General features: G+C 41.9%; 1 protein-coding gene across 1 annotated transcript; it reads right to left on the bottom strand.

Moving 5' to 3' along the window:
* Positions 1-5: 5 nt before the first annotated feature.
* Positions 6-15,129, bottom strand: LOC116315482 (immune-associated nucleotide-binding protein 12-like). The gene is made up of 3 exons (XM_039605315.1): positions 14,153-15,129; positions 8,875-9,771; positions 6-85 (listed from the first exon to the last, which is right to left on the bottom strand). The coding sequence occupies exons 1-3, from the start codon at positions 15,012-15,014 to the stop codon at positions 6-8; spliced, it is 1,839 nt and encodes a 612-aa protein (XP_039461249.1). The 5' UTR covers positions 15,015-15,129.
* Positions 15,130-18,675: the final 3,546 nt, after the last annotated feature.

The raw sequence follows: 18,675 nt of genomic DNA, 5'->3' as shown, positions 1-18,675 counted from the left end.
ACGGGCTACTCGAAGCGAAGTGCCACCTGCTGGCGTGGAAGACTGCCCGCAACTTTTGGCACGCCCCTCATTTCTTTACACATTGCTAGGAAAAACAAAGAAATGGCTGTAAACACTGTATATACAGGAAAACAGTTTGTACAACAAAATATAAATTGTCGAGGGGACAGCTCAAAACTTTTCCACAGTTCTGTATTATAATTTCACATTTTTAACATGTGATAGTTGTACGCAGTATAAACTAGTGTTGTACTGAGATTATGTTCATTATTCATTCATTATTCATTATTATCAGGATGTCCTAAAAACTCACTGAGAAGTCTTCAGTTAATCCAAAGTGCTGCAGCAAGAGTCCTGACAGGGACTAGAAAGAGAGAGCATATTTCTCCTGTTTTGGCTTCCCTTCATTGGCTTCCTGTTAAATCCAGAATTGAATTCAAAATCCTGCTCCTCACATACAAGGTCTTAAATAATCAGGCCCCATCTTATCTTAATGACCTTGTAGTACCATATCACCCTATTAGAGCACTTCGCTCTCGCTCTGCAGGCCTACTTGTTGTTCCTAGAGTATTTAAAGTAGAATGGGAGGCAGAGCCTTCAGTTTTCAGGCCCCTCTTCTGTGGAACCAGCTTCCAGTTTGGATTCGGGAGACAGACACTATCTCTACTTTCAAGATTAGGCTTAGCCTAATTAGCCAAGTGAGGAAAGGAAACACTATCACAGGGAGCCGTCTGCACCGGGAGCCAGTCACAGACCGCAGCCTCCAGGCTGGGCACGCAGCAGGAGGGAGGCAAAGAAGCCCCCCAGCCAGGCTGAGAAGACCCACAGAGCCCCAGCAGCCACGGTCGATCACAGCCCCAGTGCAGAGAGCCCCCTCCGAGGAAACACTGGAGATATAACCTTATAAGAATATAAACAGGATAAAGAGATAAAATAAATAAGAGTGGGATACAATATAAATATAAGTATAAACAGAGTAAGAAGATGAAAAATGAATAAGAATAAAATCAATAAATATTAGGTAAAAACTAAATTAATAATATAAATAGAATAACAGGATAGAATAAATAAGCATAAAATAAATAAACGTTAGTTAAAAGCTAAATTAAAAAGGTGGGTCTTGAGCCTGTTCTTAAAAACATGTACGTTCTCTGCGGCCCTGAGCTGCTCCGGCAGGCTGTTCCACAGTCGAGGACCATACCACTGAAAAGCTGCCTCTCCGTGAGTATGTGTCCTGACAATCAAAAGGCCAGTACCAGAGGACCTCAGGGTCCGCGAGGGTTCATATGGTAAAAGCAGATCTGAAAGATAAGAAGGCCCACGACCATTAAGACATTTAAAAACCAATAAAAGAACTTTAAAATCGATCCTGAAACACACGGGGAGCCAATGCAGCGATTGTAAAACCGGTGTAATGTGGGCTGTGTAATCTCTCACCGATAACGTGACCCAGCTAAACATAGAAAATAAAAAAATAAAAGAGTCCGTTATCGATCTACAAGCATGAGAGATAATCTTGTGTTGTCTGGTATTCCAGAATCTGCCGGAGAAGACGCGGAGGCAACGGTGAAAAGCTTTATTAAAATCCACCTGAAGCTGCCGGAGGACAGCATAAAGAACATCGACTTCGATAGAAAGAAAACAAAACTATTCAGGAATCAGAAAAAACCATCAAATCCTTAGAAGCCTACGTGTCTGACCAAGATCAAGAAATAATGAACAAAATATGCAAAACAAAACTAGAATTAAATGAAATTATTAATAAGAAAACAGAATTCCTAGTACAAAGACTTCGCTTGCAGAATTTTGAACACAGTGACAAATCCGGTCGATTTCTAGCTAACCAGTTAAAAATAAATAAAGAAAAAACAACTATATGTGCTGTTGAAGATTTATCGAGGAACACAATATATGACCCTGGAAGAATAAACAACATTTTTAGGGATTTCTATGAAACTTTATATTCACCACAAATAAACCCGTCTAAAAATACATGGGGAAAGTATTTGAATACAAGCGCGCTGATCCACACAGGTGTGCACACGGGTGTTAACTGCTCGTAGACTTAAACTACACCTTTCTTGGCTGCTACTTCAAAGCACATTGTGCGCTGTCTGTCCTGCGTGCTGCACAACAACATTCAATATTTAGTATTTACTGCTGTTTACACTTAGCTAGATTAATGCGATGGTGTTGTGTTTAGTATGTTGCTTTGTTTTTTTTGCTTGTTTTCTATTCTTTATCTCTCAACAGGTGATCCAGGAGATTTTTTTCCCTTTCTCACAGTCCCTCTTCCCTTCTGTTTTTCTTTTCCTTCCTCTCTTTCTTTCTCCCTTTCCTATCCCCCACTCATGTCTGTCCCGTCTGTAACAACTGAAAATAAAATAAAGTAAATAATAAAAACAAAGGTCGATCAAATGGACCAATACGGCAATGCTATGATGATCCATTTGGCAAAATAAATCCATTGGGTATCCTTGTTGGTCTTCAGACAACAATTCTGACGGCTAAAGAACCAAATGGGAGGCAAAAAAAAAAAAAAAAAAATCATATCTGTTATTAACCTCTGTCTCTCTTCCACAGCATGTCTTTCATCCTGTTTTCCTTCTTTCACCCCAACCAATCACAGCAGATGGCCCCGCCCCTCCCTGAGCCTGGTTCTGCCGGAGGTTTCTTCCTGTTAAAAGGGAGTTTTTCCTTCCCACTGTCGCCAAAGTGCTTGCTCATAGGGGGTCATATGATTGTTGGGTTTTTCTCTGTACCTATGAAGCGCCTTGAGGTGACATTTGTTGTGATTTGGCGCTATATAAATAAAACTGAATTGAATTTATTTGAACTGTAAGGCATGAGTAGTAGTGGCGGGCGGGTCGATCCAAATATTGATTGTATTGATACCAAGTCGGCATCAGTATCGGATCGATACCAGCCTGGTGAGATCAATTCTTTACTTTACTTCTCATGTTTAGATGTCACATGACCTAGAAGCTTTGGGATTGTTGAGCTGTTTACATATTATTTTTATTTTTTTGTTTTTGAGAACTTTAATTGCAATTTTTGTATTATAGTTTCTCAACAGTACTTGTTTGTTTTAATTTGTGCACTTTTTACTTAAGATTTTAAAAAGAATCCATAATATTCATTTTCTATTTAATTATAAACTTGTCCTAATTATGTCCTGGGTTTTAACTGTTTAATAATAAAAAAGGAAACATCACAAAAAACACTTAAGGTCATGAAAATGAATGGAGATTTAGCAATTCAATTACGCATCAACCTTATTTATTGAAAAGTATTCATATTTACTTGGTATCAGATCAATACCAAAATATGCAGTATTGCACATCACTAACGAGTAGATTTGAATATATCGCACATGAATATTGATCACAAACCAAGAAATTATTAAATGTTTTTATAATCCAGAATCATGATATTCATCATATTCACAACATGCAGAAAGGTACCTTTTGAACCACACAGGTTATCCTTTTTTAGGTTCTTTTGTTTCACAGCAGAACTGGAACAAGAACGCAGTAAAATATCCAGAAACTATTCAAGGGTAAAAAAAAAAAACACATTCTGGGGGTTCTCCATCTCTGGGCCAGGGCCCTGGCTGGGCCTTGGGAGCTTGGGTCCTGGTTAGTGTGTTGCCGGGGTTGTGGGTGGGTGGGTGCATCCTGCATACTGCAGTGCATCGAGCCACCTGGGGGGCTCTTTAACTGGAGGGGGAGGCTGTTACATCTTGCAGGAGGTCTCCTCTCTCCAGGAACTCACTCTGCAGGAGGGGGAGATATAGGAGGGGTGGAGGAAGAACTCAGCCTGTGTGTCTATTGTGTTGTGTTGTCAACACAACACAATAGACAATTGGGTGCACAATTGGGTGCAGTTTTCTCTGTGGTGGGTCAGCTGTCCCGGCTCTGTGGGGCCGGGCGGCGCTGCTGAATTGAACCCCTTTAATTTAATGTGTATGTGTTTGTCCCCGTAAGGAAATTACTCTTCTGCATTTAACCCATTCACCCAGCGAAGCAGTGGGGAGCCACCAATGCAGCGCCCGGAGAGCAGTGTGTAGGGACGGTACCTTGCTCAGGGGTACCTCAGGGTAGCCGTTCAGTGGAGTCGAACCCCCGACCTCCCGATCATGGGGCCACTACTCTACCTTGCCCTGGTGGGTTGCAGAGTATGGGGGTGCCTACTGGGGTCCGCGGGGGAGCTGGCCCCGGGGAGGGACAACTTGCCCCTCCCTTGCTTCCCTCCCATCTTCATTTGCCTCCCTCTTCCCGGTCCACCACAATCACCCACACATGCAGGGCCTTGGGGTAAAGGTGTGTCACCAGGGTGCAGGGGAGGCATCCCCCCACTCTGTCCCTTTCTGGCTGCCTGTGCCTCAATTTTATCCCACAACTTAGACATTCACATTACTCACACTCTCATTACACATACATATAGGATCTTGGGAGTGGGCACGCTACACGGCATCCAGAAGACCATCAGGGTGTACAACCTCACCCCTGGTGCCGTTGCCCACCTCTCAATTTTAAATACACGTAGACATTGAGGGCTATCAGGAGGGGCTATGCGCTTACCTGCTGCTTTTTGGCAGGTAGCTATAATTTAACAGATAATTAACTCACTAAATCAAAATCTTCCAAAAAGGAAACAAAAAAGCAGCCTTTTTCTTTTTAACTAAAGTCAAAGATTTAACCAACAGGTTTAATAAGTCGTTTTTCCAGTAAGCTAGTGTTGGTTTGGTCTTAAAAAAGCGACATTTATGTATAAATTGCTTGCACAAGATTAATAACACATTAACACCATAATTAGCTTTCTTTTCTTTCAAAAACACTCAAAACATTATCATATTTAAGGTAAATGAGGTAATTTGAATCCCACTGGAATAAAGCCAGGTATGAAAATCCAACAAAAATATTTGCATAAAATTGCACAAAAATAATAGATGGTCCAGATTCTCCTCTTATACAGAAATAGAAAATGGCAATACACAATTGCCAGTTTCTATTTTGAATCTATCACCAAGGAGTCTATTTGTCGGGTAAATTTTATTCAAAATTTTAAATTGGACTTCTTTACCTTTAGGAGGGATAGGGAAGGTGATATAATCAGTTCTTATTTTTTCAAAGGAATTTGCAAAGAAAAGCGTCTGGACTTCTTTAAGTTGCTTGAAGATGTTTCACCTCTCATCCGAGAAGCTTCTTCAGTTCTTCTTCAGTTCTCTAATCACATGAGCCAAGGTGTGGCTCATGTGATTAGAGGATCACCAGGGGGTCCTTTGTCCCTCTTTGGGGGGATACTCCCACTGGGTTTAAATCTGGGACTCTCGGCCATTTGACCTTAGAACTTGAAAAAAATGAAAAAGAAAAAAAGTACTAAATGCTGACCTGAAAAATAGGATCATGGCCAAGCTTGAAACCTGGATCCCCTGTAGCCGGTTACCAAGATTACGTGAAGTACCCTCAGAAGGTCTGCTAGATGATGTTAATGCAGCACTACGGATGATACCTACAACCACGATTACCGACACTAACAAGCTGATCTACAATACGGCAGCAGTGATCAGTGAGATGCTTGGCTACAAGTTGAACAGCCACAAGGGGCAGTACCCTCCATGGAGATGGGGGCTAGAGGGCAAGATCAAAGTAGCACGGAGGGAGGTTAGCCAACTAACAGAGCTGCAGAAAGGTGCGACAAAGACGGTGCATAAGAAATACAGCAAGCTGTCCATACCTGAGGCCTTGGAAACTGCCAAGCAAAGACTCACAGCCTTGGCCAGCTGCTTGAGGAGGTACACCAGAGAAATAGAAGGCAGGAGAATAAACCAGCTGTTCTCCACAGAACCAGCAAAGGTGTACTCTCAGTGGCAGGGGAACAATAACAGAACTGCACCACCAAGGCTGGAGACGGAGCAATACTGGAGGGTTTCACCCCAAGTCCAGCACCCTGAGGCTGTACGCTAAGCGGAAGGAAGGGGGCCGGGGACTGGTGAGTGTCAGCACCACAATCCAGGATGAGACAAGAAACATCCACGAATGACAGCGTGCTCAGTGAATACCTCAGGCAGCAGAAACCCAAGAAAGATGAGGGAGACGAGGAACCATCATGGAAGGACAGGCCCCTGCACGGTATGTACCACCGGCAGATAGAGGAGGTGGCTCATACCCAGAAATCCTACCAGTGGTTGGACAAAGCTGGACTGAAAGACAGCACAGAGGCACTAATCATGGCAGCACAAGAACAAGCTCTGAGTACAAGATCCATAGAGGCTGGGGTCTATCACACCAGGCAAGACCCCAGGTGCAGGCTGTGTAAAGATGCCCCTGAGACAATCCAGCACATAACAGCAGGGTGCAAGATGCTAGCAGGCAAGGCATACATGGAACGCCATAACCAAGTGGCCGGCATAGTGTACAGGAACATCTGTGCCGAGTATAACCTGGAAGTCCCAAGGTCAAAATGGGAGATGCCCCCAAGGGTGATGGAGAATGACCAGGCTAAGATCCTGTGGGACTTCCAGATACAGACGGACAAAATGGTGGTGGCTAACCAACCGGACATAGTTGTGGTAAACAAACAGAAGAAGACGGCCATAGTGATCGATGTAGCGGTTCCAAATGACAGCAATATCAGGAAGAAGGAACACGAGAAGCTGGAGAAATACCAAGGGCTCAGAGAAGAGCTCGAGAGGATGTGGAGGGTGAAGGTAACGGTGGTCCCCGTGGTAATCGGAGCACTAGGTGCGGTGACTCCCAAGCTAGGTGAGTGGCTCCAGCAGATCCCGGGAACAACATCGGACATCTCTGTCCAGAAGAGCGCAGTCCTGGGAACAGCTAAGATACTGCGCAGGACCCTCAAGCTCCCAGGCCTCTGGTAGAGGACCCGAGCTTGAAGGATAAACCGCCCACAGGGGGCGAGATGGGTGTTTTTTTGTTTTTATATATATATATATGTATAGATATACGTATACCACTCCCCCCCCCCCCCAATAGCCCTTTTGAATGTTTTCATGTAACCATGAATAACATGTTGCCATGTCCACCAGGAGAGACTGGACAGTATAGCTGTAAAACAAATATGCCAGCAATTTATCTCAGTTAACGAGAGGAGAAGGCATGTGTTTGGCTGCTTCACATAATGGACACTGAGTTGCTGTGTGGGACACCAGTAGTCCATGTCTGCTGCTGTAGCAGTAGTTCATGTTTGGAATAATAAAATCCCAGCTAACTGATTTGATCGGGGCAATAGTGCCTAAAATGTTGCATGATTTTGCTGAGAGATCTTTTACTTTGTGGTAATCTTAGATGAGTAGTTTTATGGACAAAGACCACCAGGTCATTCAGTGTTCCCTTAGTGCTAATGTATCAGAGATGTTGGTGTAGTACAACAGGAATAATGTTGTTAAGTCCTTAAAGTCGTATTCTTTTATTGTCATGACTGTATTTGATGCTATTTTTATGTTTGTATGATACCTGATTTATATGGAATATGGCTGAAGTAAACTAAAGTCTAAAGTACTTAGTCATTAGTTTAAGGACTTGTGAAAGTTTAGTAAAATGAAAGTTTAGTAATTTAACATTATATAATTCACACCAAAAACTATGAATTGTAATTTTAAATGGTTTAAAAGCATGTAGAATAACATATGTATGCGAGTATGTTTCTCCTTTTTTTTAATCAAAAAGCAAAAAGGAAAAAAAAGAAACTGGGCAGGGTTCAGTGGTTGAATGATCCGTTAAACTGCACAATTTTCAGTAAGAAAAATTGGGGTGTTCCAAATCCTTTGACCCGTAGTGTATATAAACAAAACAGAAGAAGTATACAATTATTGAGACCCCTGAGAATGTTTTACACAATAAAAACATCAATAAGTCTTCAAGAAATTAAGAAACATTAACAAATTACGTTGTGTTTTTATCTGTTTGAGTAGAGCAGAGCAGATCATTAAATCCCATACACAATTTCGTCATCCTGAATTTCTGTATTTTTATGTTCGCATGAACGTATAAATTAATCTGTACTGGGGGTGTGATTGATTTCCAAAATGTTTGAGCCAAATTTCATGAAAATCTATCCAATGTTTGTTGACTTTCAGTCTGAGCAGAAGTGTTGGACACAGGTAAGTCGAGTCTTCTTTTACAATGGACTAAAAAATATGACAATCATCATTACTTTTGTTTATAAGTTCTTGTATCAGTTCATTTATTTCTTTGTCATGTTTTTCCTCGAGGTCCTCCTTTTCCTCTGGATCGTCCACATACTTCATTTCCTGTTCATGCTTTTTCAGTAGCTTGCGAACTTTTTTTGTGTTTGCCCTCCTTTTGGTGAAACATCTCATTAAGTTATACATCTCTTCTTTGTGTTTTTTCATTTGTTCTTCATTCTCAGCTTTTAGTGCTTTTAAGATGTCATATTGCTCATCTTCGGCTGTCCAGTCCTTACACTTGAACTCTTTCATGCATTTCTCCCTGAATTCGTTGTATTCCTCTGCTTGTTTTCTTGCTTTTTCTTCAAATGTTTCCTTCATTTCCATCAGTTTTTTCTCATAGTTTTCCTCCAGTTCCCTTTTCTCTTTTTCCCCCTTTTTTGTTAACATCAAATCCTTTTCTTTTACTTGTTTCTCAAGAACTTCTTTTTCCTGCTCATATTCTTTTAATTTGTTGATCATTTTCTGCTCCTCCTGTTGCCTCACTTCATTTTCCTGCTCTCTTTTCTGCCACCACTCTTTTTGTTTATTCTCCCATGCCTCCTGTTTCTCTTTCATTTCTGCTTTGCTCTGCTCCAGTTGTCTGTCAATGATTTGTTTTGATTCCAGTTCTGTTTTCATTTTTACTTCTAAATCTAAAAACCTTTGTTCCCAATCCCTACGCTGTGATTCTTCCTCTTCTTTCTTCTCTTTGTCTTCTTCATCTCTTAATTTTTGTTCTCTTTTTCTCATGGTAAGCTGTTTCTTCACTTTTTGAAGCTCTTTGTCTCTTTGTTTTGTTTCTTGTTCAATTTCTGTTTTCTGTTCTTCCATTTTTTTCTTCATTTCCTGCATTTCCTCCTCATATCTTCTTTTAAGGTCTTCCATCTCTCTGTTTATTTCTTCGTCCTTCTCTTTCAGAATTGTCTCTGTTTTTTTCTGGATTGCAGCTTCAGCTTCTTGCAGCATCTTATTGGTGAAGCAGCTTCCACCATTTCTTTTGACCATGTCATCGATCTTTGTTATCAGCTCAGTGACTTGTTTGCGGTTTAGTTTGTCTGAGTTATTAAAGACCTGGTATCTCTGCCCACAATCATCAATCAGCTTCTTAAAGGAATCATCAGATTTTTCAATGTAATCATGAATGGACTGCTTCTCCTGTTTCAGTGAATCTCCTCTAGTGAAAAGAATGATGGTGAATTTTTCTGAATTCTTCCCAAAGCCTTCCTTGATGAGTTTTAATGCTTCCTTCTCTTCTGGTGTGATTCTCTCAGTCTTTAAAACCAGCAGGAAGACGTGTGGTCCTGGAGCCAGAAGACTGACACATTTCAGCATCTCCTCATTGATCTCTTCATGTGACAAACTGTTATCAAACAGTCCAGGAGTGTCGACCACAACAACAGGACGACCGTCCACTTCACCGTATGCTTTCTGACAACGTTTGGTGACAGATGTGGGGTTATTCTCAGCTTTGAACACTTTTCGTCCTAGAATGGTGTTTCCAGAAGAGCTCTTTCCACTGCCAGTCTTACCTAGCAAGACAATTCTGAGAGGCTCTGAGCTCTGCTTCTCTTCATTACCTGTGAAATAACAACACATTAGTTAAATGGCAGGACAGTCCAATAGATAATATGGTGCTGAAAGCACAATATATTTTAGATGTCATTACTTTTTGTCTTTGTCTCTAAAGTTGAATTTATTGTCTGTGCAAAGGCTTAACTGGAGCCCCACGCTGCTTTTAACTCATTTTGATTCAATCCCACCAGCAGCACCAGAAAAATAAAGAAGGAACACAGGAAAATACAAAGAAGGAGGAATCCACAAGCAGCTCACACAATTCGCACTTAAGGTTGCTCTTAATGTAATTATTAAAAGAACAAAGAAAAAAAATAAACAGGATTATTGAGTAACGGCTAGAAAGATGTAGAAGGATCTCAGGGGACATGAGGAATGTAAAAGAAGACAGCAGCTGTTATTGTACGACCTAAATCTGCTACAGATAAACTTTGTGTCTGTCCATGTCAAAGAAAATCGTATGATCTTATAATTGAATTCTGTTACATTTAGTCCCTATTCCTCTAGTGGTGTCGTGTATTTTTCAGTTACACTTTCAAATTCATCTAATTCAAAATCTTGCTTTCACCGTTTTTGCATTTTTGTCTCCCAGTCCGTTAGCACCTTGTACACTATCTTTATATTCATTTCAAGCTTTTACTGATTTTTCAGGCAATGCATCTTTCCACCTTTTAATCTCCACTTCAGACAGGTTGCCACATCCAAAGACTTTATTTCCATGGTCCAGCACGCTGTTTCCTTTTTTGGGTTCTCCTTACTGTCTAAGCTGAGCTAAGCAGGTTAAAATCTGCCAGGAGGCGGCCACATGTGTTCCTGATTGTCTTCATCTTCTGCCAGTACTTAACAACCAACTCCAATGATCTCTATGCCAATCTGGCTCTCTAGACTGGTAATCTGGCCTCTCCTTGTTTCTCCTGTGTTTTTTCCCCCAGGACTCTGTCTGACTTCATTTCCACTGCTACTTATTAATCCCACTTGAGTTATTAAGTTAGAGATGGGCGGATGGAGCCTTGTGAAGGTTTTGAGGCTTCTTCCTGATTGTTGCTCTGAAAATGTTCAGAGCCTTAAAGTCAGACCTTACCAGTGGAATCTAACGGTCGTCTGCAGTTAAAGCAGCAAAAAACTTCCAAATGATTCACACAACTGGTTGATTTCAGTTCCAACACAAAATGAAAAATTCAGTCTTAAGCAGTTGTGTCTTCATTCTAAGAATAATTGCCCACACATGAAAGTGTTCATGTTTACCCTATGACACAACTCACCACGGGAAAACAGACCAGTGGCTCCCTTTTAAGTACCTCTTCTGAACCAGCTCTCTGGACCACACTCTCCGGATCCAGAGAGTGTCTGGATCAATTCAATGGAACTCTTTTCTGTGGACTCCTCAAAGCTAGCTCGCCTGTCCTCTCTCTCAGTGACCATGGCCCCAGGAATTCACATCGCTAAGTTCACCTCCAGTTACTGCGTGGTTTCATATAATAAATGTGTCTGTTTTGAGTCCTACTGAAGAGTCCAGTTAGGTTTATTGACATTTTTGGAACAACATCAGCAATCTGATAATTTCTCACCGGTATCTTTTTTCTAGTCCTTTTTCTTGTTTTGTCCCCTTCGCTGTCTTCCCTTTTGTTTCTCTGTATTCAAATCATTAAAGGGATAATTAACAGACAGTGTAAGATTTGGGTACTTACACTGCTTCAGAGACACTGCCTTCGTTTATTTTGCTACTGATGGAGCTATAGTGCAGGTTGCAGAGATATGCCCCAGATAATGCCCCTTCTTATGCTGCCCTGTGAGATCAGTTGCTGTTGGGACTACAGGAGAGCCCCATAGCTCTGGCCTTGAAGGTATGCAAGAACCCAAGAAGATTTTGCTGCCATATGCCAGGAGACGCTGCTGCTGGATTCAGAGCATGGACATGCCCAATCTGAAGTAAATTGACATAAGTGTAATAGTGTATGTGGTCCCATTAAATCTGAGCAGGAAGCAAACTGGAGAGAGGTGCTAAACTGGAGATGTTAGAGGATGTTTAGTCACAGATAAGAGGATTTGGGTGGCCAGAGCCCTGAGAGTGTTAAAGAATGGTAGAGTCCCAGTGTGAGCCTATAATCTACACTCCTACAATCCATAGGTCTACCAGAAGCTGGGTAAGCTATACTGTGTGAATGAGTCAAATGTGCATGGCCCGGGTGACCCGAGTCTTCCCCTTGAGGCAGGCAGAGTCATAGACAATGCCGCCACCTCAGAAAACAAGGAATCGTCAGCAGAGATGTGCAAAATGCCTAAAAGACTTGATCTGTCCCAACATGGGAGCGGTGCATCTTGCTAGTTAAGTGATAAAGGGTGTTTTTCAAGCATATTCAGAATTTTCAGAGTTAGGGAGAGGTGTTAACCCCTGCCTCCTACCAGGTCTGTGTGTAAGGGAGTTATGTGAGATAGTTGTGGTCTATGGGCCACATTTTGTCTTGGGGAGAAAAAAGGATGGAAGGAAGGAGGGAACTAAATCCTGTGTGGCACAAGGATGCTTTCCCTTTACCCCAAATAAGAGAGACACTGACCAAACTAACCCGAGCTAAGTGGTTTTCCACTTTTGACCTAGCCAGTGGCTACTGGTAGATCGAGATGAACCCAAGCGACAGGGAGAAGACTGCATTTACTGCCCCCATTGGGTTATTTGAGTTTGAAAGAATGTCATGTGGTCTCTGTAATGCTCCACCTACACTACCAGTCAAAAGTTTGTACACCCACTTCTTTAATGTTTATCTTTATTTTTACTACTTTGGACACTGTAGACACATACTAAAGACATCAAATATATAAAGGAAGATATCTGGAATTGTGTAGCAAAGAAAAAAACGATACATAACACTAAACATGTTTTATATTTTAAATTCCTGAAAGTAGCTTCTCTTTGCTTTGTTGGCAGCACTGCAAACCCTCAGCCTTCTCTCAGTGAGCTTCATGATGTAGTCACCTGAAATAGTTTCACCTCACAGGTGTGCCTGTCAGGGTTCATTTGTGGAATTTCTTGTCTAAATGTGGTTGGGACTGTCAGTTGTGTAGTGGAGAAATGAGGTTGGTGCACAGCTGACAGCGCTATTTGACAACTGTTAGAATTCATGTTATGGCAAGACCCAAACATCAAAGTAAAAAGAAACAATAGTCCATCATTATTTTAAGAACTGAAGGAGAGTCAGTCTGGAAAACTGCAAAAACTTTGAATGTGTCCCCAAGTGCAGTCGAAAAAACCATTAAGCGCTATGAGGAAACTGGTTCACATCAGGACTGCCCCAGGAAAGGAAGACCTCTTCATAAACTGTTCGGAGGAGACTGTGTGAATCAGGCCTTTATGGTCAAATAGCTGCTAAGAAACCACGACTAAGGAAAAGCAACAAGCAGAAGAGATTTGTTTGGGCTTTGCTGGTGACACTGTTGAGGATTTATTCAAAATTGAAGGCAAACTGAACCAGCATGGCTACCACAGCATCCTGCAGCGACATGCCATCCCATCATGTATTTTTCAACAGGACAATGACCCCAAACACACCTCCAGGCTGTGTAAGGGCTGTTTGACCAAGAAGGAGAGTGATGGAGTGCTGATGGCCTGGCCTCCACAGTCACCTGACCTAAATCCAATGGAGATGGTTTGGGATGAGATGGAGCGCAGAGTGAAGGCAAGGACCAACAAGTGCTCAGCATCTCTGGAAACTCCTTAAAGACTGTTGGAAACCATTTCAGGTGACGACCTCATGAAGCTCAATGAGAGAATACCAAGAGTGTGCAAAGCAGTAATTAAAGCAAAGCGTGGATGTTTGTAAGAACCTAACATATAAAACATGTTTTGAGTTATTTCACACATTTTTGTTTACTACATAAGCCCATATGTGTTCATTCATAGTTTTGATGCGTTCATCAAGAATCTACAATGTAAATAGTCGTGTAATAGAATGTGGACAGAAGTGGTGGAGACAAGCTTTCTCCAATGATTTGCTAGCCTCTCCTTTAGTGATAAGGTGAGGAGTTTAGCTATTCAGGAGGGGATCAGAGTAGAGCATCTACTCCACATCCAAAGTTGACTTGAGGTGGTTCGGGCATCTGACAAGGATGCCTCCTGGGTGAGGTGTACTGGGCATGTCCCTGCAGCAGGAGGCCTGTGGGCAGGACATGCTGGAGAGATTGTATCTCTCAGCTTGCCTGGGAATGCCTTGGTGCTCCCCTGAATAAGCTAGAAGAGGTGGCCGGGGAGAGGGAGGTCTGCGTTTCTCTGCTTAGGCTGCTACCTCCATGACCCAGACTCGTATAAGCGGAAGAAAATGGATGGAGTTTTACATGCTCTAATCTATTACTGTTGAGTATAGTGTCAATCTTTGAGTCTCCATTTATACTCACAGTTGTTGATGGGTTTTTTCAGTGTCAGAAGTTCAGCTTGTTGCATGTTGATACATTTCGCTTGCTCTCTGATTTTTTCTATTTGAGCATGTGCAAATGTCTCTATCGTATAGCAGTTTGATCTGGCCATTGTGTGTCTCATTTGATCCACATGATGAAAAATCTGAGTGATCTGCTGTTTGTCCTTCATGTTGAGAACAACTGATCTTCCTCCATATCTCTCACAGAGCTCCTGGATGTCTTCATTGTCCTTTAAAAAGTTAACAGCAGCTGGATCTGTAGGATCTGAGTCCACAGTGAACAGAATCATGGTGAAGTCATTGACTTGAGAGCTGAATGTGTTCTGGATGGTCTCTAACTCTCTCTTGTCTTCATCAGTGAGGGGAGCCACAGGTAGGACCAGGATGAAGGCATGGACACCCTCAGGATCACAGAGGGAGATACACCTGAGTGATTCCTCCATCACTGCCTCCTGAGGTTTTCCATAAAAGGCAGGCAGCTCCACCAGGGAAACCCAACGTCCACACACCTCTCCCTGATGTTTAACACACTCTGATGAGTTGGAGACTGAATGAAGCTCAGTCTGACCTAAAATGGCCTTGGCTGCTAACATCTTCCTGGCTCCTCTCCTCCCACACAGAACCAGGTTTAAAGTCCGCTTGACGGCTTCAGACTTTGATTCTGTGGTCTTTTCAGTTAATCTGAGGAAATTCCTTCTGTTTTCATGCACGATAGTCCCAATCTTATTCATTAACAGTTTGAGGTCATTTTTATACATGCCGTAGTGTTTTCCTTCACACTTCTTAAGCAGCTGATTTACAGTGAAATTTGCCTCCACCCCCTCCTGTGCAGTGATGAGCATTGAGTGTTTAAAGGCATCTTCACCAAACAAACCCAGGATAAAGTTCAGCCTTCGTTTCTTCTCCTCAGTGACTGAAGGCTCCACTATCAGCAGCAGAACATTTGGTCCAGGAGGACAAAGACTCACACAGGTCTTCATCTCTTCTCTCACCGTCTCCTCAGACAGACTGAAGATGTTTGGAGTTTGAACGACTGTTAAACTGTTTCCCTCCCACTCTCCAGAGATGGCCACACAGTGATCAGCTCGTGGAGGTCTCTGAACATTTCTTGTGATGAAGCTGCACAGTGTCCTCATCGAATCCTCTTTTTCTCCCAACAGCACAATCCTGAGAGCAGAGGCTGTAAGAAAATATGAATATTGTTTTATTGATATTGGGAAAACATTTTTTGGAGAATTGTCAGGTGGCTTCAGAAAGGTTTCAAATTCAAATCCAGTGAGTCTCATCCCAAAAATAAGAAACTTGATGTACTTTTGTATAATGGATTTAATAGCAGAGAAACCAAACTGAAATGTTTTTCACTTCTGCTTTTCTTCCATTTCACTTCTCACATTCATAGTTTTCTGTCATCAGAGTCAAAAGTGATTTTCCTAAGCTGTGACTACATTAATAAAAACACAATAGCAGCAAACACATGTTTAAAAATTACCCAAAACTGCACAACATTGCGCTGAGCTGACAAAAAGAAAAGCTTCAGAGGTCCAACACCCATCAACTTGATCTGTAGGAGGTGGGTGGAGTGTGTGGATAGCATCAAATTCCCGGGCCTCCACATCACCTTGGATCTGACTTGGTCATTGAACACCTTTGTTCTGATGACGAAGGCCCAACAAAGAATCTTCTTCCTCATGAAACTGAAGAGAGTGGACTCTCCCTTCAGTTGCTCCAGAACATGTGATGGAGAGCAACCTCTGCCACAGCATGATGGTGTGGTACGGCCACTGCACAGTCCAGGACAAAGGACTTGGACCGGCTGGTGAAAACTGCCCAGTGGATTGGCGGAGGAAAGCTAACAGGCCTGGGAGCTCAGTCTGAGGGGGATTTTTTTTTTTCTCCTCCTCTCACCTCATGTTATGTATTTTCATTGTTTTTTTCCTATCAGCCTACCTCGCTGACATGTCTTCCCAATGTGTTGTTGTGTAAGTTTGGTCAGAGGGTATCTTTGTAAGTGCGCATGCGCCATTAGTGTGCTGCCTGCTGTAACCCTAATTTCCTTCGGGATTAATCAAGTATTCTGCGTCTGATTCTGAATTCAGTATAATTACTAACTCTGGCAGACTGCAAAGGAAGGACAGTCATATAGCTGCTGACCTCACTCACCCGAGACACGAACTGTTCATCCTGCTGTTGTCTAGGAAACGGTAAAGATACATAAACACCACCACCCAGCTGAGGAAAGCTTTCTCCCAAGAGCTGTGAAAGCCATCGACCTGCCCTTCCCTCTGCTCCTCTGCAGACTGCTAAAGATTTGTGCATTTATTTTTTATGTCTTTCTAATAAAAATCTCATTTATTTATTTATAATTTTTGTATTTTATTTATTTCTGACAGCACCACTGTAATTTTTGTTATGATCTAGCAACAAAATGACAATAAATAAATCTTGAAGTTTCTCGATGTAGTCACGTACCTCTGGGCAAAGGGTCCTTTTTACGTTCAGTGTTAGAGCTCCATCCTAAGATGACACACAGACAAAAATCAATCAACCAATAAATAAATGTCATCCAATAATCAAACATAATGATGTTTATTTATTAGTGCTGTCAGCGTTAATCTTGTTAAAATGACGTTAATGGCATAACCACATTTGCACGGCTAACGCGTTAACAAGCTAACCATGCTAACGTATTAACACTGTGCAGCCCTCGCACCGGGCGTTAACTCGCTAACGGAGATTTGCCGCATTAATGCAGTTATGGCTTTAACGTCGTTTTAACTAGATTAATGCTAACAGCAGCAATGTTTATATTTATTTCACACGTCCCACTTACCAGGATCCGACACAACAGTTCGTGTTTCAGTGTTTTTTAGACTCCAGTGAACATTCGGTGAAGCATCCACATATAGATCACAGCTCACATACTCTCCATTGTTTTCTTTGACTATTTGAAACATGCGTGTTAACAGCTGTGAGCGCTCGAGGTTCTTGTGCCACAGAAACCTGCCTGCACATTTTTCGATCATGTCCTTTAAGGGTGGATGGTTCTCATAACTTTCCATGTAATCTAATCTCTCTTCTCCTTTGGGTGTTAACATCAGAATTAGTGAATGCTCAAATGACTGATCACTGAACAGCTGGAGGACTCTGCAGAGTCTCTTTCTGTGGTTCTCAGTGAAGTCTTCAGGCTGTAGAACCAGCAGGAACACATGAGGTCCAGGATCAGAGAGCCTCACACAGGTTTCTACTACATGTTCTCTTAGTTTTTGTTCAGAGATGTTGGAAGACATCACGTCTGGGCTGTTGATGAGAAGAATTTCATTCTCTCCCAGCTGTTCTCTGACTCGAAAACAGCAGTCTGATGGTTCAGCTTTTAACCCAGTTACTCCCAGTATGAAGCTCTCCACCATTCTCCTCTCACTCCAGTTATTCCACAGGAGAACCACCCTAAGTTCAGACACTGACAAAAAAAAATCAGGACACAAAATAAAATGCCACAAGATAAATATCACAAAATAATATAAAGATGTACATTTACAGATAAAAGAAACCGAGTTTCTGCCCTTCTTTGCTCCGTGGCACAGATTATCTACCTGAAACACTTCTAATCCACAGTGGTCTGTGCTGTATCTGTTCACTGAGTCGTAGCAAGAATTAAGCACAGCAGGGTTTCAATAACCTCCAAACAACTAATGGGGTGTAAGTCTCATGCTGGGACTTGTATCCCATTTGGAGAAATGAGCCTTGAACTTTACCCAAAATGCATTTTTTGAAGTTTCATTCTGAGAATGATCAAAAAACAGAAACATGCACTGACTCATCATCAGCTGAATAACTACAGCCATAAATCTGGCTGACAGTGTAATCATTCATGGTTTTAGTTACCGATAGAGCATCGCTGTATGTAACCCGCCAACAAACAATTACATCACTTGTCTACAGTGAAGAAGAAGAAATCAGTGTCTGGAACAGTGGGTAGTGAAGGGCAGGTGAAGAAGGAAGGATGGAGCGTGACAAGTATTAGCCCCGATTCTTTTGTCCCCATGATAGAACAGAGAAAACCGACTCATAGTGTGTTAAAACATTTATATTTCTTTTTATTCAATCATCTTCCGGAAGAGAGAGACCCCTGCACAGCCCAAACGCCAGTTGCAGGACCTCTAACATTAGAATCATAAACTGTGTCTCATATAGCTTTTATTTTGGTACTTTACACGTCACAGTTTCGATACAAACATACCTTATATGGCAGTTCCTCTTTTCTGTCTGGCTTCCTGTATTTATTAATATGCTGTACAGCTCTACACTTCCTGTTTTCAGTCTGGCTGAGCACTTAGTTTGTGAGTCAAAAGTGGCCTTGCTTTACAAACCTTCATTATTAAAGTACATAAAACAATATAATAAGAAAATAAGGATACTAAGGATATTAATTACATGACACGAGTGATTTGTGACAGAAGGATGTTCAGCAAGAGTGAAAGGGAAGGTTTAAAGACTGTAGTTGGA

Source organism: Oreochromis aureus, linkage group 22, assembly GCF_013358895.1.
Source record: "Oreochromis aureus strain Israel breed Guangdong linkage group 22, ZZ_aureus, whole genome shotgun sequence".
Classification (NCBI taxonomy): Eukaryota; Metazoa; Chordata; class Actinopteri; order Cichliformes; family Cichlidae; genus Oreochromis; species Oreochromis aureus.
The sequence above is the reverse complement of the archived record's forward strand: the minus strand, read 5'-3'. Positions and strand labels throughout refer to the sequence as shown.

What these genes read in the sequence shown, in the direction of transcription:
- LOC116315482 (XM_039605315.1), bottom strand. Translation starts at nt 15,014, where the DNA reads ATGCTCATCACTGCACAGGAGGGGGTGGAGGCAAATTTCACTGTAAAT. An exon ending in GAAAAAACCCATCAACAACT is followed by an intron (nt 9,772 to 14,152) that starts GTGAGTATAAAT and finishes GTTATTTCACAG; the next exon opens with GTAATGAAGAGAAGCAGAGC. An exon ending in AGAAGAGGAAGAATCACAGC is followed by an intron (nt 86 to 8,874) that starts GTAGGGATTGGG and finishes TGTTTTTCCTAG; the next exon opens with CAATGTGTAAAGAAATGAGG.